Genomic DNA, 22,556 nt, shown 5'->3' with positions numbered 1-22,556 from the left:
ATCATCACGCCTTCAACATCCAGCTTCACGTTCATTACCCTATTAGAAACTTTCTTCACCTCCACTACACTCTTACTGTACTCTTCTTTCAGAATCACCCCTACACCATTTCTCTTTTTATCCACACCATGATAGAACAGTTTAAACCTCCACCTCCAATTTTCCTGGCCTTTCCACTTGGTTTTCTGGACACACAACATATCTACCTTCCTCCTCTCCATCATATCAGCTAACTCTCTCCCTTTACCAGTCATAGTGCCAACATTTAAAGTACCAACCCTAACCTCCACCCTCCTACCCTTTTCCTTTTCCTGCCGTCTCTAGACGTCTTTCTCCTCTCCTTCTCCTCCTTTGGCCAACAGTAGCCCAATTTCCACCGGTACCCTGTTGGCTAACAATACCTGTAGCCGTCGTTGGTAACCCAGGCCTCGACCAATCCAGTATGAAATTCTCTTTCATGATCGACATATTTGATTTGGCACATGTTTTACGCTGGATGCCCTCCCTAACGCAACCTTCCTGATTTATCTGGGCTTGGGACTGGCTTGTGCAACCCTAATGGCTGGGTTATAAATGTGTATAATAAACATTAAAGCATATAATTAAACTGTAAGTTATAAAAGAAAGGGCAAGAAAGTTCTGATTAAAGTTAACCAACCTTATCCAAACAATGACTGTAACTGAATTTCTTTAATTTGTAGTACATTTATTAATGTAAAACATTAGCAAGAGCAAAGCTTCAATAACTAAACTATATAGATTGTTATTTATCTTTTTTCTGTTCATTCTCCAAAAAATTTGGGTATAAAAAGTGCAAGCTCAAGGTGAACCGTTCTCAAAACCCGGTGCTCCTGTGTATCAGTGCATGGGATGCTGCTTTTCAAATCTAAAGCCACATGCTATGTTGCCAAAGAGAAAAAAACGGGTAAGATAATTAAAATCAGAACAATATAAATTTTTTAAACATTTGTTAAAATGTTTCAGGATTCACTGGTATTCTTTTTTACTATTTCAAAGGTGATTGTTAATTATGTTAAGCTACTGAAACACACAGACTGCCACTGCAGCACTTGCCACTATACTATACTATCCTATACTTTACTGAGTAGGATCCCTATAGGTTATTTTTTCTTAACAGGAAACGCATTTTAAATATTAAATTTTATTGTTATCCATACCAAGATTCCTACAAAATGCTATGTTTACCTACAACTATTCTTTATATGCCACACCATTCATGTGCATGTAGCTAGTTCATTAATATTTTTTCTATTATCCGCTGTCCCATTTTTAGTGAGTTTATGCCCACTATATCCTCAAATTCCTCTTGGCTGTCAAAAGCAGAGTTTTTTCTTTAGAGATCAGCAGTTTCTGAAATACTCAAACCAGCCTGTCTGTTACCAACAATTATGTGGTCAAATTCACTGAAATTGCAGTTTTCCCACATTCTGAACATTATATAAAGCTCTTGAACTGTACCTGCATGATTTTATGCATTGTGCTACTGCAACAAGAGTGTTTGATTGCTATTTGCATGAATAATCAGCTGTACAGGTTTTCCATTTTAAAGTGGCCAGTGAGTGTTATTAATAAATGTATTTTTATAAGTCATTATTTATAAGTGCATTTTATTAATAATATAAATTAAATGCACTTATTTGTGTTGAATTAAAAGGGTCACTTCATGGATATAAATGTTTTTTGATACAAAGAGTGACTTTCAATTTGTGTTAAACATAAACAATAGAAGCATTTCTGTTGACTGAACATTTGCACTGGAAAGTAAAATACATGTTTTATTTCGAGATATGGTGTTCCAGCTGCCACACAATGCATTAGGTTACATCTGTCGGAGGGAACACTCTGGTTTCCAACACAACCAAGGATAAATAGATTAGCAACAACTGAAAGATCGAATGATAGTGCAAGCAAATATTCATAATTAATTTCTAACACCATAAGATTAAATAGTTGAAAAGACATGGATGTGAATGTTAAGTGCAGAAATTACATGTTTAAAAAAAAAACTCACAACTCATAGTGTTCTTATACAGCAACAAATCTAATTGAAATCTCAAATCTAAGGCCTAGTTAAATGTATAATAAACTCATAGTAATTTATTTTATTTAGCCTGTACAGGTTAAAATATTTTATATTTAATATTACATATATAATATTGCAGATGAACGGGGCACACGTGTGCAATAGCATGGAGTAGATAAACATCCGTGGGTGCTCGGATACTCTGCTGGATTCTACTAGATCATGTGGCCTTTAATAATGTTTAGGGTAATCCACCTGTATTACCAAACCTAAAATATTGTTTACAACAGTGCATATTCAATTTTCCTTTCATTAATTTAATGGACTATAAGGTCAGACAAAGGCCAATGAGTCATAGAGAATTAACTTGGGGAAGAACATGTGCAGTTTTATTCAGTAGGTGTGGTTAAGGACCACTATAAAATCACTGAGGTGCATTTATGACAGATGTATTGGAGAGTTTTTGTGTGAAGAACTCAGGTAGTATTTTCATATTTTTGACACTCAATAATATTATGAGAAATAACTAAATCTGATTGTGTTAACTGATTAGTAATATATATGTTTATGTGTGTGTTCTGTTTTGCAAACTGTCCATAGCTAGGATGATTCTGTTTCTTAAATACACTGGAGCAACAATTGTTTTACTGTCTGTTCTAATTGAAGTTGGACAACCTTATCCAAACAATGACTGTAAGCAAACTTCTTCTATTTGCAGCACATTAAATGTGATAATGACGTAAAACAATATTAGAGCAAACAAAGATGCAATAACTGGTCCATATGAAGTGGTATTTATCTTGATATATATATTTTTTTGTTCATTGTCTGAAAAGTTGGGTGTGAAGAGTGCAAACTCAAGGAAAACAGCATTTTCTCAAAACCTGGTGCTCCTGTGTATCAGTGCATGGGATGCTGCTTTTCCAGAGCTTATCCGACTCCTTTGAGGTCCAAGAAAACAATGTTAGTCCCCAAAAATATCACATCTGAAGCCACATGCTGCGTTGCCAAAGAGTTTAAACGGGTAAGATTATTAAAAACATATCAATATGCCTTAAAACATTTGTTAAAAAAATGTTTCAGGTTTCACTGATAATCTTTTTTTTCTTCCCCATTTCACAGGTGATTGTTAATGATGTAAAGTTAATCAATCATACAGACTGCCATTGCAGCACTTGCTACCATCACAAATTTTAGATATCATTACTTGACAAACGTGTGTTGACAAATGTGTGGTAAAGAGCGCTCAAGTTATATACTAAAAAATACACCATCTCATGTGTATGCTGAAGTTTTTGTGCTTAATGTTTGTCTTAAAGCAGTAATTGCTAATCTCATTTAGAAATGTAAACCAACTTGCAAAGTTTGATTTGTCAAATATGTCTTTAAAATAAAGCATATGTTGCAAATATGTTTCTATCTATCTATCTATCTATCTATCTATCTATCTATCTATCTATCTATCTATCTATCTATCTATCTATCTATCTATCTATCTATCTATCTATCTATCTATCAGAAATAACATTTGAAGACAATCAATACCTACTTAATAACACAATAATTAAAAGAGATCAAGTTTTGAGGTTATGTGTTTTAGTGGCTAATTTTAAAGATAATGTCCAGCTGGGTAACTGAGCAAGCCTTTTAATTCTCTCTGTTAAAGTGGTGCTGCACACTGAGCTATGCAAACAAAACTGTTTCACTATAATGTACTTGATAAAGGCTGTGTACGAGTGCATTTTTTTACACATACACACACACACACACACACACACACACACACACACACACACACACACACACACACATATTATATATATACATACAGACTGTGGTGTGAAAAAGTGTCCTAATTTCTTATTTTTTTTTACATGTTTGTCACACTTTAATGTTTCAGTTCATCAAACTCATTTAAATATTAGTAAAAGATAACACAAGTGAACACAACATGCAGTTTTTACATGAAGGTTTTCAGTTTTGGATTTAAAAAAAATCGAAAACTACATGGCCCTGTGTTTCTTTGGATGTTGTTGTGGGTCTGTTTTGACCCATAATAATGGCTCTCACTGTGGTTCACTGGAGTCCCATAGCTTTAGAAATAGCTTTATAACATCTTTCAGACTAGATCTCAATTACTTTATTTCTCATTTGTTTCTGAATTTCTTTGGCTCTCAGCACTTTGTCTAGATTCTGAGGATCTTTTAATCTACTTCACTTTGGCAGGCAGGTCCTATTTAAGAGATTTCTTGATTGTGAAAAGGTGTGTCAGTATCCAGGCCCGGGTGTGGCTAGAGAAATTCAACTCAGGTGTGATAAACCACAGTTTTAACAGGGTGACAAACACTTTTTCACACAGGGCCAGGTAGTTTTGGATTTTGTTTTAATAAAAACCTTCATTTATAAACTGTTGTGTTCACTTGTGTTACCATTTACTAATATTCAAATTAGTTTGATGATCGGAAACATTAAACTATGACAAACATGGGAAAAAAATAAGAAATCAGGAAAGGGGCAAACACTTTTTCACACTATATATATATATATATATATATATATATATATATATATATATATATATATATATATATATATATATATATATATATATGCATGTGTTTATTCCCCAGTCAGTAGGGGTATGGCAGACCTAAAACCAGTGCACGCGCTCATGTAAGAAAATTTAATAAATAAAAAAATTGATAAAAAAAAAAAAACGCGTCGAGCACGCGCGCGGCCCGGAGCGCGAGAGCAGGGCCTAACGGGAGCGCGCAGCCGTGATTGTTGTGAAGATGGCGGAGGAGGAGGCTGAGAGAGAATACAACAGGAGAGAAGAAACCGTGGCCCTGAAAAAACGGTTCCAGGATTTAACCACGGTGCTACGAGACAGCACAGACTCGGCGATAGACGCCTCCGCTAGCTTCTGCCACGGATTTTGTCAGGTTTGCGTTTTCCTGTCATTTTGCCTGCTCGGTGTGAGGAAGCTTGCTGGTGGAGTTGCACGTCTCCATCATCGCAAAGAAGGGGTTAGCCTGGATGGCTAATTCCGTTAGCGCTGTCCTGCAGACTCTCGGTCCGTTGACCGGCTATGGGAAAATTCCTAGTCAAATGAATACACCGCGGCGTGCTTCTTTGTTTTAATCAATTTTAATTACATATGTATACACTATCGCCGGTTTATTCGCACTATTAAGAGTTTCAAATTGCTGTATTTTTGTTGCAAAAGTAGCAGGTATGTTGTAGCCTGCCAAGCACCCCCCCCCCCTTCCCCTCCACGATAGCTGCTCGGCTAAGTGGCTAGCTGGCTAGCTTTTTGTGGCACCTTAACGCCTTAACCTCGCCTTGATAATAAGGGAGGGTCTCGACCTAAAATATGGGCACCCACACAAGCATCTGCATTGCGATGGGCAATCCGAAACGTTTCGTTTTTCTTTGTGATCAACAGTAAAGCACAATTTACGAACGAATGATGAAATCAGCTCATAAAATGCTACTTCTGCAGTTGCAGGAGCTGCCAAGGAGCCCGGGTATGGAATTAATGTCCAGCTTTGTCGCCTGTTTCTCCTCATTGCTTTTTTATCCGTTTGATTATGCAAATGCATTTTTTCTAGTCGTAATTGTGCATAAATAAATAGAATCGCTGCCTTTGTTAAAGCATGCAAGGGACAGATGGCTAAAATTAAGATGGCAGGAGCTAACTAGGAGATCAATGCTGACTCGCAATGGTGGAGACAGATTTTTTTATTGGAATTAGGTCGAGCTGGCCAGAGAATTAGGGATGGGCAATATGGAGGCAAATAGCTTGTGGTACAAGCAAGCAAATAAATGCATATACATCACTAATTGGCTTGAAGAAATTTTCAGGAATTTATTTCATATCCACATGAACGCAGGGACATGGCATAATAAATTGACAACCCCGTATAACCCAACAGCCCCACCCCACCCCATGCAGCCGTGCAAAAATGTAATTAAATAAATAAATGAGTTATTGAATAAACTGTGCAGGCTCAGTGTTCCCCTGAGTGCTGACCTCCCCCTTTTTAGCCAGTTATATACTACTGTATATGTGGAGTGTTTTTGTCTATTTTGTTCATAAAGTAACTAACATTTGTGCTTTTTCTCAAATTTAGTTTTTCTAACATTAGTTACCCAGCTTTATTTTAAGGTACACATTTAACTTACAGGTGACTGTCCAGCTGAAAAATCTAGTAGGATATTGATAATACTACTGCGTTAGCGTTTCTTATTTCAGATGAAATTTGAGTTTTATGTTTGCTTAGTTTGAATCGGTTTAAATTCCTTGTTTGCAAATAGTTTCAATTGTGAGCAATCAGGAGGCAGTCTACAAGCTAACAGAAGGTAACAAGCTACTTAAAAGTAAGATTTAAAAAGACCCATGCAAGTAAAAAAAAGAGAGATTTATGATTTAGCATGCATCATATGGCTATTAGGTCCAGTAATTCTAGATACACTAGTTATCTGACCCAACTCCTACAAAAGACCACATGAAGGTGACATAACATTCCACAGGTTTCAGAAGTGGACTTCCCACTAACTTCTATGAGAAGTTCTATTTAAAAAAAAAAAAAAAAAAAAAAAAAAAATATATATATATATATATATATATATATATATATATATATATATATATATATATATATATATATATATGAATGAATGAATAAATGAATCTTCAAAATAAACCTGCATTTTGTTACCTGGTAACATATTTAGCTATGATTGTTACTGTAATATTTTGCTTGTATCACAATTTCAAACAGGACAGAGATAAAAGGAATATAACACTATAATGACAACCAAATAGCAAACACACTCTTTTGGGGTAATGCTCAGGCTTCCACACTGCAACACATACACAAAAAAGGTTTACAACCCCCCCCCCCCCCCGATTATAGTTATGTAACTATCAATCGCTGTATGAGAAAGAACTGTTAACTTTTTATTTCAGGTTTTCTAATAAAAATCTGTGATCCTAAGCGTTAATGCTTTAATACCAGATGTGTTTGGTCAGTGACCCAATTTTGTTTTTAGCAATGTACTTCAAGACAGGGAATTTGTTGAGTGAAACTATAAGCCTAAAGATATTTGTCCTTATTTTTATTTTTTTTACATTTATAGTTTACAAATAATTTGAGCATAATTCATATGAGACACATTTTTATGCTATTAAATGATTGGGTATGTGTGCAAAGAATAATTTTATCTGCTTTTGTTTTCAGTGCTAAATCCATTAGGATTATATGAAGTTATTACATTATGTTTAATTTGGTGTCTGGGCAGTAAAGTGTGGCAGTCTATTCCTTTTTGAAACTGAAGCAAGAATAAAACTAAAGCAGAATTTTGGCAATTGCCTAATGGATTGTATACATGAAACATTTTCATTAACCTTGTTTAATCTGTCATGTTGTGTTTGTAAACATTGATAACTAATTTATAAATCAATTTCAATGTTTAATTAAAAAAGGAAAGGTTTTTTCCAGCTACATAACTGTACTAGATTTACCAGACAACCCCAAGATGATTATTAATAGGATGCTACAACACAGTACATTTATCCCTCTGTTAACAGATACTTGTGGAACATGGAGGCCAATGGAAGTCAGAGGAAGATCCACTGCCTTTGCTGGAGATGTACACAGTGGCTATATTGTGCTTTGCTGAGGCTACCCCCTTTCTTTTTCCTGAATGTGAACATGTCATGGTTGTCCTTGAGAAATTAGCTTTGTGAGTATCCTAAATATGAAGGGTGTGTTAATGTACATGACCGTAGTAGATTCAGACAATGAAATTAAAATTTTAATATATTTTAGGAGTTGTCTGGATTTCCTGCTCTCCCTCTTGGACAAAATACCAACTACACTATGGGAAGAATTTCAGTCTTCTGTCAAGGTTTGACAATATTTATTTGCTTCATGTAAAGAATGTACTATTTGGAGCAGCAGTCTGTTTTAGGCAATTTGTTTGATTGTCCTTAAAAATGGATATGCTATGTTGAAGAAAGCATTGAATGATTGTAAAGATGTTTTAAAGGCTAGAAATTAACTATGAACACTATGCAATAAATACATGCAGCAAGGTTTTTTTTTTTTTATTTGCTGTGGAAGTGATATGAAGCATAAGTTGTATTAGTTACACTTGTAGATTCTTTTAAGATATTTAATATAAGGATTTACTAAAAGGGTGCAAATTTCCTTACCTCTTTATTATCATTCTCACAGGTGGCACATGGTATTCTTCAGGACAATGGGAAATTGCAGCTTAGTATACTGATGACTCTAGCAAATGAAAGTGGGGTTTGGACCAACACCACTCTGTGTCACATACTCTCAAACAACATGCCTGATGTTGAAAAAGGTAAAACACATTCTTTTGTCTGATGTGCTTCCATGTTGTATTCTTGTATTGATTTTGTGAATTTGTTTAGAACTGGGAGCAGCTGGACATTTATTTTACATGTTCACTTGATAGTGTTCTTTGTAATTTGTTTGTTCATAGTTCATGAGCTCCTAGCTCGGGAGGGACCTACACTGCTTGATATGCGGATAAAACACCTTATCAAACAAAAGTGTGTGGAAAAAGCTGCAGTGCTTGCAAAAACATGTGCAGAGTTTCCTGAATTTTGTGGAAAGAAGAATTTCAAGCAGATTTACCTTGTTTGTCTGTGTGAGACAATGTCACAACAAGAACTCATGCAAGAGGTGAGAAGTTTATAATATTTTTTATTTATTTGTGGGGAGGATTCTCACAAATACCTGGAATGTTTTAAATATGTTGTTCTTTTATTTTGTTTATTTATTATGCCAAAGAACATTGGCATAATTGACAGTTTTAGTTCAAACAAGTAATGTTTTCCAACTTCCTGTTTAGATAAAGGAGATTGACTGCAAAGATGCTTTGGATATGATCTGTAATCTAGAATCTGAGGAAAATGAAAAAGGTGCCCTGAGCCTTTGTACTGCTTTTTTCAAGCGCCAGCTTCTACAAGGGGATGTGTACTGTGCCTGGTATGAACAGTTTTATGTTTTAATAAATGTATTTTGCCTGTGGGTGGTATGCACAAACATTCACACAATAACTACTGTGGGTGAAGTTTTCTTTTCCCCCCATTGGTTTTTCTATTCCAACACCCTATTATTTGTAGTGTGAAAGTTTTATATTTGAGGAAAGTTTGGAGATGATGTCTGTTTTTCTAAGGCACTGAAATGTATAATTAATGCATTGTCAGTGAATATTTTGCACGTGGCTCTTCACCAGTGCCTGATTAAATGCTGCTTATTGATATATTGTGACTAACATTTTTTTTTTGTTTAATTTTCTATGCCTGTATTTCAAGAGGACAACTTCAGCTCAATTTTTAAAATGTAATTTGCAGGGAATTGACACTGTTTTGGAGTAAGCTTCTGATTCGTCTGGAATCAGCACAGGCATTTTTGGATCAATGCAGATTGTTAGCACAACTCTCTGGCAGTGTTTACCACATTCTTCTTCTTATTAAAGTTATTCAAGCAGAGGTAAGCCTTTTATTTTAGCTTAACTAAATTATGAATACCCACTGAGGTGTAATATCACAAATCAAATTAATATTAATTTGTCTCTTTTTAAGGTTCAGAATGAAGGACTTCCAGTGTGCATCGAAATGTGCATTCAAGCTCTGAAAATAGGAGTGAGTGACAATGAAGATTGTAACACAACTATCTGCAAAACTATCTCCTGCTTGTTGCCCTTAGACTTGGAAGTGAAGCGGGCATGCCAGTTAACGGAGTTCCTTGTTAAGCCCACTGTGGATTCCTACTATGCGGTTGAAACACTTTTTAATGAACCTGACCAGAAACTTGAGGAGGAAAGTCTCCCGATTCCAAATTCACTACGCTGTGATTTGTTGTTGGCCTTGAAAACACAGTGGCCTTTTGACCCTGAATTCTGGGACTGGAAAACTTTGAAGCGCCATTGCCTTGGTCTAATGGGGGAGGAAGCATCAATTGTGTGCTCCATTGACAAATTAAATGACAGTGAGGAAAATGAAGGGCTGCTGGATGATGATGAGAATGATTTCAAACATCTGGAATTTACTCTTAGTCCAACAAATGATGCTGGTTGCATTGAAGCTGAGAGAAAGAAAAAGAGGGAAATGAAAAAGTTAAGAGAAAAGGGATTTGTGTCTGCAAGATTTCGCAACTGGCAAGCTTATATGCAGTATTGTGTACTGTGTGATAAGGAGTTTCTTGGGCACAGGATAGTAAAACATGCACTGAAGCATGTTCAAGATGGTATTTTCCGTTGTCCAATATGTACTAAGACATTTGAGTCGAGAGCAATTCTCGAGCCTCATGTAGCATCACATGTAAAACAGTCGTGTAAAGAACGGCTCGCTGCTATGAACGCAAAAGATAAAAAATTAAGTCTTGCCGAACCCTTATTGACTGATAGTAAACAAGACTACAGTAAATCTCCTGTAAAGATTATGCAGAACGTGTCTCCTGTGTCATCCGTTGTAGGAACTTCAAACGCTAATTCTAGCACTGCTGGAAACGTTAAACCTAAAATATCCTCTCCCAAACGAGGAAACCCTGTACGTGATGTTGAAAACACTGAAGATTGTTCTTGTCCCGTTACAAGTTGTCAAAAAGTATTCAAATATTTCAGAAATTTGGTTGCACATGTTAAGGCTCATAAAAATGAAGAGGAGGCTACCCATTTTCTTGAAGTACAAAGCCAGAAAGCAATTTGCCAGTATTGTCGTCGACAGTTTGTTAATATGACTCATTTAAACGATCACTTGCAGATGCATTGTGGCGAGAGGCCGTATTTCTGCATTCAGCTGGGATGCAAATGCAGCTTTAACTCGCATGCTGAACTTCTCATGCACAGGAAGGTGCATTCAGAATTCCAGGCACAGTGTGTGTTTCCAAACTGTGGGAGAGTATTTGGTGAAGCTTACTTGCTCTATGATCATGAAGCACAGCACTACATTACATTCACTTGCAAAAGTGATAACTGTGGCAAGATATTTTATTCACTATCTCAACTGAATTTACATCAGAAAGAGCACATGAAGTCAGAGTTTGCCGACGTTGAGGGTTTAAACCTTCAAGCTGAGACAGAAACCCAGAATTCTTTTAGCATACAACAAACGTCAAATGAAGTCATTGATGTTCCACAAGATTCTAGTATGCAGAACATGAAACCTGTGGATGAGAACATCTTAATCTCTACTCATGGCTCTGTAGAGGAGCCTGATTGCTCTTTATCTTGCACAAGTGAATCATCAGTCACACATGACCAGTCACCAGCTTGGGGCCCTTCTGTTGCACAAACTAATGAGGTGACTTTGACTCCAAACGCAGCTTGTGTGATGCAGTCTGATGTTGAGTCTACAAACCAGATTAATTTTCAGTTGTGCTATGTGAAACTGATGCCTATTCCAATCAAGTATGATGATTCCGTTTTCATAAATGCTCTTAAGAAGACCGATGATACGACTCAGACAATTTTGAAAGATAAAAAGCTGTTTTGCATTACTTCTAAAAAGCTCACAACTGTTCAGAAGACACCTGATTTAGAAAATGGAACTTCAACAAATGCACAGTCACTGTCACAAAAAAATCTGGAAAATGGTGAAGATAATCTTATTCACATCTGTCCATTTGAGACATGCACACGTAAATATAGCACTTCGAAAAGTTTGTCAAGACATGTTAAAAATGTGCATATAGAAGCTTTTGAGGAGTGGAAACTGTCCAGGAAGTACAAGAGGATTGCAGAAATTGCTGCAAGAAAATCTGACCATAAAAACGTAAATTTTCAGACACCCAAAAAGAAACGGATAAAATCTTCAACAAGTGCAATGTCCCATGAGTATCCAGACATCCAACAGGTGAAGCTTCAACCAGACTGTACAGCTGCAGATGCTGTTCCACATCTCTCTGGTCCTGTAAATGCACAAAATCTGGGTGCCAAGTTTTGCACTCAATTTGAAGGAGCTTCAAATGAAAAGCCGCAAAATGAAACACCATTAATGCAATCACAGATGACACAGTCATGGACTTCAACTTCATTTGATGGATACAATTCTGATTACTCTCTGCAGAATCACTTTTCTCCAATGGTTGTACCTGATGGCTTACAGCAGTCTTATCCATTATACCTATCACACACCGATCTACTGTCAGAAAGAGACATGGATTATGCTCCTTCTTTATCTGTGGATGGAAACACATCAACAGGAAACACGGATTCACACTCAAGTGTAATGAATGAAGCTTCTAAATATGTTTCAAGCTCTTTAAGGGTGTTACATGCTCTTAATGGTGACCAGACATGTGAGATATCTCAAATGGCCTCCAGTGAAGAACTTGGATACATGCAGATCAGACAAAACGATAGCAGTGTTAGTGATGCTAGTGCGTCAGAACAGAATTTCAATCCATATTTTCCATCTTATCCAGCAGAGACTTGTTCCACTTCAGTACAACCTTTGTCAAAGCCGGAAAAAGAATATACTGTCAGTGATGCCAATCCACTATTCTCATCAGAAGTTAAAAGTCCAACTCATTTTGTGTCACCTATTTGCAAAGAGGAACCGGAATGTTTTTCTGTTTCAAATGCCAGCACTACAACAATGGAAAATGAACAGAATAACGATTTACTCGCTCAAGAAATGTCACCGGTAACTAGTGAAGACATTTCTTGTGGTGATAAGAGTGTTACAAGTCCTGGTGACATCACGAAAATGAAGAAAATTAGATCATCAAAGCGAACTAAGTGGCCTGCAATAATTAAGGATGGAAAAGTTATTTGCTGCAGGTGCTACAGGGAGTTTACCAGCACCAAGTCCCTTGGAGGACACTTATCGAAGCGCTCACAGTGCAAACCTTTAGATGAAGTTGACCTAACTGCTGATTTGCCTACGTCTTTTCTTGATTTTCTAAATGATCCAGATATTGCAACCATCCCAATATCTTTGCATAGAACTGACATGCATGAGCAAGATTCCCAGTCGCTTGTACATCAGCAGTCAGAATCTAATGTCCTTGACAGTAGCAGCTTTACAGACATCCATAGCCCAAGTTACAGTCTTAAAAATGGCCATTTGTCATCTGGCGACACATCCGAAAGTCCTTTCGTAGCCCCACAAAATCAGAGTGAAAGTTCATCTGGTGTGCCATCTTTAAAAATGATTGATTTGCCAGAAACTGGTACTGAAAGGAACTTAAAATCTGAACAATCATCTACATCTCCTGCTGAAGATGGCAACATTTTAGAAATTGAACGGGCATTACAGCGCTTAGATTTGGTAGATGGACTCCCCCAAGACACCCTAAAAGTCGGACCACCTGTTTTGCAAAATCTTATGGCTGTCACTGAAACAACAATTACTACTAAGATCTGTAATAAAACTAAAAGCCAAGCAGAAAGCCATGATCTGAAGAATATTCTCAAACCATTCAAATGCACAGAACATGGCTGTGCCTATGGTGCAATGACAAAGGAAGCTTTATTTAAACACCTAATCCGGGTACATGAATACACTGAGGAAAAAGTAAATGAACTGAAGAGAGACCCAGACAGGTTCTCGCCATACATTTGTCACTTGTGCTCAAAGACATTTACCAGAACCACAGGCCTTAAAATCCACTATAAAAACGTACATCATTTGTCAAAGGAAGAAATATGTAAATTAAAAATTGGCAGACAAAGTAGAAAGACAAAAACATCTAACTCTGCATCGAATGATGCAAATAAAAACATTGCCAGCCCTCAGCCTAACAGCTTTTCATCTGTGCAGTCTGTGCCAAGTGTAACTCTTGGCACGGCAGGTACTAATATAAAGACTGAACCAGCAGATTTTGCAGGAAAAAAGCAATGTCTTAATGAAGTTGCTCTAATAAGTAGTGTGATAAATCCAGCAGCAGATATGTTACCAAAAAATGCAGGCCCTGTTTTATTATCTGAAAATGATTTAAAGCCGTTGCAAGGTCCTTTTCACCCTGCAAACAACCCAAGTATGCAGAGTTCAACAATAGATTTTAATCAGCTGTCAGTTGTAAACTCTATTCCTCTTGACAAACACTGTGCTTTGGGGCAAGTTGCCAATGCCTCATCCACACATGTTGGAGAAAGCATGACTGAACAAATGGACAAGTCAAAAAAGGCTAAACCCAAGGAGAAGCTGGAATCCCACAAGAAAGAAAAAATGCACAAAAAGCTTGTGGCTAATGTTGATTCTGTAGATGAAGGTGAAGACGTTAGTTTGTATAGACCATACCGATGTGTCCATGAAGGATGTGTAGCAGCTTTTTCCATACAGCAAAATCTTATTTTGCATTACAAAGCAATGCATCAGTCTGATATCTTGGAAGAAGCAAATGAAATCAGTAGTGCTGATCATAATGATGGGTCTGCTCGTGTTCATGAATTTAAATGTCAAGTGAAAGAATGCTCAAAAGTTGTGTCCAAAGTTACAAGCCTACTCAAACATTATCTTTTGCTTCACAGATGCACATTGGAAAAAGCTAGTGCTTTGCTGTCAGGTATCGAGGTAGGGAAATTTCAGTGTGATCAGTCAAAATGCTCTGCATATTTCACATGTCATCTTAAATACATTGATCACATTAAGAATGACCACAAAGCAATAAGAGTTTCTGCTGATGGAGACTTTGAAAGTGTTGACCTTACATTCAAATGCGAGTATGAGGGTTGTGACCGAGTCTATACTACAAAGTCAAATCTTCTACGACACTTCATGAAAAAACATCAAACAACTTTTGAAACCATTAAACAGAAAAAGATTGAGTCAGAACCTGATGAATCAGCAAAAACGCTGGACACAAAACCTAATGACGGAAAGGAGAACATTTCAAGTAACAAGGTCAAACTAAAAAAAAAAAATGTAAAGAAAAAAGAGGAAAAAGCCCGTAACCACTGGACATGCTTTGGAAAGCCCACTTTGAAGTCCATGGATGAGGCATCGGCAATGTGCACTGGGCAGTTTCTACTACAGTACCCATGTATGATTAAGGGCTGTGACTCGGTCTCAAGTACTGAGCGGAATATAGTTCAGCATTACACCACTCATGGTCTCTCGGAACGCTACATTGAGAATCAGAGGAGCCATTTCATTTTCTGTAAGAAAAACTCAAGATTGAGGAACAAAGAGGGAAGTAAATCAGACGATATTTCATCAGACAACACTGACATCGAAAAGTTTGATTTCAATGAAAATACTGATCCTGTTCAAAAGGCGGATCCTGAGGAAACAGCTGATCCCTCACAAAAGGATGATCACTCACAAAATGCTGATCCTTCTGAAAAGATTGATCCCTTCCAAAAGGCTGATCCCTTACAAACGGCTGATCCTCAGCAAATTATTGAACCCATACAAAAAAATGAACCTCAGCAAAAAGCCGATCCTGTGAACATAGTTCAATCCCAGGTTCTAGAGCATGCAAATAGAGCTTCTCATAAAATGAAGAAACTGGCTTTTGTGAACTCTTCGTCTGAAACAATACCAATCAAACGCAAACGAGGGCGCCCCCGAAAGTCAGAACAGACACTAATAGTGAATCCAGAACGGAAACAAAGTCTTAGACACACTACAGATGATGATAATGTCCCAAATGCTTCAGAATCTACATCAAATTCTGCTGCTCATCACCAGGAGCAGACAGAGAGTGGAGTTGCACAAAAGCTTTTCAGTCCTTTAGGCTTTAAGGCATCAATACTAAAATTATTTGAAGAGCCTCCATCTACAAATACTTTTAAGAGGAAAACCACTGAAAGTGATTGGACTGAGAAACCATTAAAACGAAAACAAAAGAATCAAACTTCTAATAGCATCTATAAAAACTCTATGTTTCTGAAGAAAGATGAGGACCAAAATATGGTTAATTTCAGAAATCCCCTCAAGCTCGAGTCTGTCAATAATGTAAAGATTGTTATGGACGGAAGTTTTTCCAATGGTGCTGATCTTTTGCTAAAACAACTTCAGGACATGCGGCCCACGGTCATCCTGAAAAAGTGGCTGTGCAGTTGATGGCTGGCTTTGAGACTGATGTCTCTGTCTCTTTTCAGAGTTTTGCACTCAGGATTAGATAATGTTACATGCTGCAGACAGGTACATCAGCTAACTGTTTGTCTGAGGTTTTCAAGCATTTCATTTGATTTGGGAAGACTGAAAAAAAAAAAAGACAGATTCTTATACAAAATATTGATTTTACATTTTTGAGATACCATTATGTACATTAGGGTTAAATGTTATGTAGAAACATATTTGTATTTATGAAGTCAGTTCTCTTTTAAAGCTTAGCATTTGCTAAATGTAATATTTTACACACATGCTGAAAAAAATGTTTTGATATATCCCTATGGGATTTGTTTCTTTTTTAAGTATATATTTATTTTTTACTTCACTGTAGTGTATAGTAATGTATATGTCTTCCACATAATATTCAATAAAAGTAACCTGAATGCTTTCTGTAAATGAGTTTATTTTTCAAAGCTCTTCAACCAAGACTGACCCTTTTGTATTATTTTGCTAAAAGCCTTTTTAAGTATTAGAACTTAGTTCTTTTAGATTTCTTTGGTAGCTTTGGTTGCATGCACTTCAGCTTTATTTAATTTGTTTGAACAAACAAAAACATGAGAATAATGAAGCAAATATTCAAAGTATTTCAATCCTGTTTAAGCACACTCAGTCCATTCTTCTGTTAGTGACTACATACATCTTTGTGTGGAAATTTTCAAACTGGAAAACTGAGCTCCTGTCAACATCTAAGCAGGAAACCCATGGAAACATGGTGAGAACATGTGAAACTTCACACAGACAGGAACCAAAACTCAGGATTTCAGTAGGGTGCAGGAGCTGTGTTTTTTCAATGCTTTTTGCTGCACTTGCTTTGAGAAAAGCCTACAAAACCAAATTTTGTATAAGACATGGGTTCCCAAACCTTTTTCTGTGAGGGTGACAATTATTTCTGTCTTTAATGGGGGGTCTGTCTGTAACAGAAAATTACATGTAGTAATAAATCAGTATTATTTTGAAGATTTTATGATTTAAAATGTATTTATGATGTCTCTTAATGCTAGAATATTTTTGTTATATACCGTACAGACAAATTAGCATTACTTTTTAAGATTATATATATATATAGCCTATTAAAACGGCTTTATTACTATCTTGACATTTATTATTTCATTAATTACTATGCATATGGTTGGTGGGTGAATCTAATAAATATTTAGGCTATGTTACTAACTAGAGGTCGACTGATTTTGGATTTTACAGATATCAATAGCTAATTTGGATTGTACTTGCCATAACCAGTTAATCCACCGATAGTTTTTAAAATGAAAACTGGTTAAAAAAAACAAACATAACACTCCATGTAAAATAGTACTGGACTTTATTTAAAAAAAATACTGAAGCATGAAAATGTGCTGAAGGAAATAAATATGAATATATTCATAAACATTATTAATAAATAATAAATATAATATAGCGTTGATCTCGCGTGTAAAAAAACCCCAGACAACTCAGAGATTCGCCTCTAGAGGCCGCTCTCTTAATGACAGTGAATCGGAAGCCGGAAAAACTATTAGTGTGGATTTTTGCTGATAGCTGATTGTTGTTGCCGTCAGTAAACTATCGGTGCCTCTACCTCTATTAATAACTATGGGATTATGGAATTTTAGTTTGAAAGCCAACCTTTAATATCAAATACAGATATGATATGATTATAACATTTAAAATACAATTTTCTAAATAGGTCTCTGCCATTGTTCAGAGAGCCATATATGGGTGTGCACACTTCATATAATGTGCAGCGAGATGTGCTGCATCAGAATCAGAATAAGGTTTTTTGGCCAAGTGTGTTGACACACACAAGGTATTTGGTTCCAGCTGTTAGTGACTATCAATGTACAGACATAAATGAAACTATACAGTCAGCTTGGTCTATACAAGAGAAAAACAGACTATACAAGACAAGACAGACAATGTGAGACAATACTCAAAGGTATATCCATATAATAGACGAATATAATGTGTTTAGAAATCGACCATTGTCAAAAGATGCATATCACCCCATGAAGGGCAAAACCAATCAAAAGACTGAAGAAAGCACCCAGCCAATCAACATACACAGCCCATCAGAGAGACAAAAAATTTATTTAAAGCACGCAGCCAATCAAGAAAAGCCGACTATATTCTCCAAAAGCATGCAGCCTATCAAAATGCCGAACATCTTGTCCAAAGAACACAGCCATTGGGAAAAAAACAGATAACTTCTCCAAGGCTGGCAACTAATCAAAAAACTAAATATCTTCCCTAAGACATGAAGCCAATTCAAAAAGTCGGATATTTTCGGATATTTTTTCTAAAGCACGCAACCAATCAAAAAAGCCAAATATATTCCCCAAAGCAGGCAGCTAATCAAAAAAGCTGGATGTCACCCTTTGGGCAAACAGGCAATAAAACAAGCCGAATATCTTCTCAGAACCACGAGAACGCAATTCTTTTAATTCAACTACTAAGCTCAATAGTTGGCTGGATATTTTATCAACACCCCCCCCCCCCCCGAAAAAATTAATAAATAAATAAAAAAGTCAAATTGCTACCCATTCATCATCTTCAGACGCCATCTTTTCTTCCCACGTCATAGCGTATACGTCAAAAGAGCGGGAAAAACCCCGGAAGTGACGTCGTGTTTTTTTTCTCTTCATCAGGCTGATAAACATGGCGACTACTTCAGTATCAAAGGTGAAGTTTTAAGTGTTTTATTAAGGTAGTTTGTTTGTTTGCCTCTTCAGCAGTTTTGGGACAAGTGGTTTAGTTCACAGCACTTTATTTGTATCGCAGCTGCCGATGCGAGACTGGGCTCTGTAGGGAAGCTAAAAAAAAAAAAAAAAAAAAGACCGATTCTTTTTCTAATTCGCCGGTCCACCTTAAAACTACTGTACAGTCGCCTGTAGAGGAAACGTGTTCATTCTTCTTGGAGTATAATAATCCTTAATTGTCCACATGCAGTATGTGTCTGTTTGATTTTAGCTTCATTCATGCAGCCTCTGTTTGTACAAAAACAATAATTGATATATATTTTTTTATTGATATTAGCTTTATGAACAATTTTACCCTTAAAGTGATTATGTTGTTTAAAATAATTTAAGGTGGAGCTACCTCTACTTCCAGTTTACTGCATTGTCTACAAGCCAAAATACAGTAGTGACACAGTTAGTGTTTGATTAATTAATTTATACCAATAACAAGCTTAGACTAAGAATGACTGACAACTACAAGCAAATATCTTTTGCAGGAACTTAAATGTAATGCAGCTATATCCATTGCTTTGTGTTTTCCAGTACCTGGATTTTAATATTAATTGACTAAAATGTAACTTTGATCTCTCTCTCTCTCTCTCTCTCTCTCTCTCTCTCTCATATTTTTCTAAATGTTTAGGGATGCTTTGTCTTTAAGCCAGGTTCCAAGAAAAGAAAAAGAATTGCACATGAAGGTAAGTGGAGGACATTTATTTATTAGTATTTGTTTCTAAATACTGGTAACCTGGTGACGTTTTTATCTGCATAAAGCAGTTATGCAAATTTTTTTTTTTTTTTTTTTTTACTTAAAAAAACTTAATTAGTTTTTTTTATTTGTTTTTACTGATTTAAGTTTTACAGTTTTTCTAATTGTCATGGTTGTGATTAGAAGACTACTTTGTGGATGGAAATGGCGACTGTGCCTACAGCAAGGAGCGCTTTAAGACTTGCCAAAGACTCTGGGAGAAGATTAAAACCGACACAGAGGTTTGTGGTTTAAATCTCTGCTTCCCTGCATACTTTTCATTTCATTTATAATTATCATTCCAATCAAACTGACTGTTCTCTCTTAAACAGATTTTGCAGGATGATTTAAATAAGAAAATATTGGATAGTCTTTTGGAATTTATCAAAAAATGTAGCTTAAACTTCCAGTCCAATGTCAATGACTGGGCGTCTCTTATGAGAGCCAACGAAATACCTACAGCTGCCCTGGTGCTTGGTATGTGCACAATATTTTATATATTATTAACTTTAAAAGTACAGACTTGTAATGACACTTAGTTTTCTTTTAACATTTGTGTCCATTAGGTGTAAATGTACCAGATCATGACATGACGTTTCAGAGCCTATCTGACCTCTTACAGAAGTCTGTAACACCATTTGCTGTTTCTGTACAGGCCAAAGAATGTGCAAGTGTGCTGTTTTCCTTGTTCTAAGATTTGTCAATTAAATTAATTTTGTGTCTGTATTATATAAAATTAAATAGTTTGTTGCTGAATCTGTCTTGTGCTCACACAGCTCTGAAGAATTTGATCCAGAGACTGTTAGTAAGATTGATGGGTGCTGCTGCGTCAGTGGAAGATGAGGATCATGACCTTAGTATATCTTTACCCCAAAAGAGGGTATCGTGCTCAATGAGTGCACTTTGTCAGTGGTATAAGACTGTTGCTAAGGTACGATAATGTCATATAATTAACGTTATTATTTCTGGTGGTTGCTGTGTCTACCAGCGCTAATATTAGCATAATAATTTTTTATAATTGGCACATTGTGCCCATTATATTTGTGGCTGCTTCTTACAGAAACACAATGTGGAGTCACCAGGAAAGAAATCCAGTTCAGGAAATTATTTTTCAGAGAGTCCACCAGTTTTGGTGATTTTCAAAGATTTTGAAGCTTTTAATTCACATGTTCTTCAGGACTTTATACTTATCTGCAGGTAAATGTATTTGTGTTATTTATAATTGTTCCTTGTATTTTGTTTATTTTTGATATACCAGAAATTAATTTTTTACCTTGTGGACACCCTGTAGGTAATGCTTTATATAAAATATCGGTGAAAAAAAAAATTAACAGCATGCCACGTCCACATTTCTGTGTATTCTTTTATAAATGTTAATTATACAACAATTTACAGACAACAAGATGCAAACAATCTGAAATTGTTCTTTACAAAGGCCAAGGACGGCATGTTTTTTTTTTTGGCATGTTCTTGCAAGAAGCTGTTAGAAGCTGTTAGTGTATAGGGATGCTAGTAGTATCTGCATTACAGCAAGTCTGTGGTTGCATGTGTCTTAAAAAAAGGAAATACTTATATAGGATTTATATTTTATTTTTAGGTGCTTTTATTTTTACATTTATAGACATGTAAAACATAATACACATGTACCCATTAGTCCAAAAGATTTGCTCTTGGACTAATGGCTCTGTAAAATTGCTCTTTTTATTGCTGCATAGATTGTTTTTGTTTTCATTTAACACAATAGTTTAAGTATGATCTAAATAATACTTTTAAATGACTGACATTTAAATTTTAGTATATTGTCCTTGGTTCATCCCAAAATAACTGCCAATAGATTTTTTTCTTGTCCATGGGGCATAGTTATGTTTACTGCATTATGTACCATTGTCCCTCTCTGAGAATACAGGACATTACAAGCACAAAAGTGACTTATATTTACAGCACCGAGTAGAATGCCTCACACTCTGTCAATACTTGTAAATGCCACCGTGGCATTTCTCATCATAGTGAATTAGTAGACAAGTCTATTTCTCACATCCTGTCAGATGTCATGCCAGTGACATTTACACAGCAAATGCTGTGAGGTTGATTGCAATTCTGCAATTTTTCCCCCCTATCTTTTCGCGTTGTGTAAAATGAGGTAGTGAATTTAAATATTTAAATAATTTATGTCGAAAAATGTCTTTCCAAACAGTCGGTACATCCGGGAGCTACCATTGATCTTCATCTTTGGCATTGCAACATCTCCCAGCACCATTCAGCACATGTTACCCCACTCTGTGTCCTCTCTGCTGTGCATTGAACTCTTTCAGTCACTCTCCTGTACCCAACACCTTGCAACTGTTATTGACAAGGTATTAATTACTGACAATATTATTTTGTTGTTGTTCATAAGGATGATTATGATGATGATTTTTTTTTTTTGCAGTTAATTTTGACGTCGGATTTTCCATTCAAGCTCAGTGGTAAAGTTATTCAGGTGCTAGTGAGCATCTTCTTATACCATGACTTCTCAGTCCGCAATTTTGTAAAAGGCATGCAGGTGAGCCGATCCAACAACTAACTGTGTAATGCTTTATGATTTCTCACTTCTTACTGTGCCTATGGGGAAGGCATGTTGTGTTGAGAAAATACGCTTACTCTTGCGCAGTTGGCCCTATTGGAGCACTTCTACTCGGAGCCTCTCAGTGTGCTCTGCTGTGCGAAAAAGGAATCTCTGGTCTATGTACAGAAGTTGAGCCATCAAGATGTGGAGATGGTTCGGCAGCTTCCGTCTTTCATGAGGTGACATTTTCTGTAGTCCCCGGAAAGCAAGGGTTTGCATAATAGCAAAAAAAAGGCGAAATGTTCCATTGTACATGACATCTATCTACATAATCATTTTATTTAAAAAAAGTTGCACAACACATACATTAATGTGTATATTTTATT

General features: G+C 36.2%; 3 protein-coding genes across 4 annotated transcripts in view; all 3 read left to right on the top strand.

Moving 5' to 3' along the window:
* The first annotated feature begins 2,511 nt into the window (after nt 1-2,511).
* On the top strand, nt 2,512-3,394 carry cga (glycoprotein hormones, alpha polypeptide). Its single transcript, XM_083545349.1, has 4 exons — nt 2,512-2,524; nt 2,645-2,737; nt 2,881-3,068; nt 3,167-3,394. Exons 2-4 carry the CDS (start codon nt 2,650-2,652, stop codon nt 3,239-3,241), a joined length of 351 nt encoding a protein of 116 aa, XP_083401475.1. The 5' UTR covers nt 2,512-2,524; nt 2,645-2,649; the 3' UTR covers nt 3,242-3,394.
* Nucleotides 3,395-4,758: 1,364 nt separating this feature from the next.
* On the top strand, nt 4,759-16,547 carry znf292a (zinc finger protein 292a). The gene is made up of 8 exons (XM_083543454.1): nt 4,759-4,986; nt 7,638-7,792; nt 7,879-7,957; nt 8,287-8,422; nt 8,564-8,766; nt 8,936-9,072; nt 9,441-9,579; nt 9,672-16,547. Exons 1-8 carry the CDS (start codon nt 4,837-4,839, stop codon nt 16,098-16,100), a joined length of 7,428 nt encoding a protein of 2,475 aa, XP_083399580.1. The 5' UTR covers nt 4,759-4,836; the 3' UTR covers nt 16,101-16,547.
* A 976-nt stretch (nt 16,548-17,523) lies between these two features.
* orc3 (origin recognition complex, subunit 3) overlaps nt 17,524-22,556 on the top strand; it is a 10,300-nt gene continuing 5,267 nt past the window's right edge. Inside the window, exons 1-10 of one of the 2 annotated variants that reach the window (XM_083545548.1) lie at nt 17,524-18,824; nt 19,521-19,575; nt 19,770-19,867; nt 19,958-20,102; nt 20,192-20,296; nt 20,402-20,556; nt 20,686-20,822; nt 21,820-21,979; nt 22,054-22,167; nt 22,276-22,409. In XM_083545548.1, coding sequence (XP_083401674.1) covers nt 18,801-18,824; nt 19,521-19,575; nt 19,770-19,867; nt 19,958-20,102; nt 20,192-20,296; nt 20,402-20,556; nt 20,686-20,822; nt 21,820-21,979; nt 22,054-22,167; nt 22,276-22,409 — 1,127 coding nt within the window. In that variant the 5' untranslated portion in view covers nt 17,524-18,800. The remainder of the gene's footprint in view (nt 18,825-19,520; nt 19,576-19,769; nt 19,868-19,957; nt 20,103-20,191; nt 20,297-20,401; nt 20,557-20,685; nt 20,823-21,819; nt 21,980-22,053; nt 22,168-22,275; nt 22,410-22,556) is intronic. The other variant, XM_083545549.1, reaches the window with a different exon arrangement.

Source organism: Silurus aristotelis (assembly GCF_946808225.1).
Source record: "Silurus aristotelis genome assembly, chromosome: 6".
NCBI classification, from domain to species: Eukaryota; Metazoa; Chordata; class Actinopteri; order Siluriformes; family Siluridae; genus Silurus; species Silurus aristotelis.
Note: the sequence above shows the minus strand (reverse complement) of the source record. Positions and strands in the feature narration are given on the sequence as shown.

Bases quoted from the DNA above. Each gene is read 5' to 3' on its own strand.
- cga (XM_083545349.1), top strand. From the start codon at position 2,650: ATGATTCTGTTTCTTAAATACACTGGAGCAACAATTGTTTTACTGTCT. The intron at 2,738-2,880 runs GTAAGCAAACTT...TTGTCTGAAAAG, and splicing joins ACCTTATCCAAACAATGACT to TTGGGTGTGAAGAGTGCAAA. The intron at 3,069-3,166 runs GTAAGATTATTA...CCCATTTCACAG, and splicing joins TTGCCAAAGAGTTTAAACGG to GTGATTGTTAATGATGTAAA.
- znf292a (XM_083543454.1), top strand. From the start codon at position 4,837: ATGGCGGAGGAGGAGGCTGAGAGAGAATACAACAGGAGAGAAGAAACC. The intron at 4,987-7,637 runs GTTTGCGTTTTC...CTCTGTTAACAG, and splicing joins TCTGCCACGGATTTTGTCAG to ATACTTGTGGAACATGGAGG. The intron at 9,073-9,440 runs GTATGAACAGTT...TGTAATTTGCAG, and splicing joins GGGGATGTGTACTGTGCCTG to GGAATTGACACTGTTTTGGA.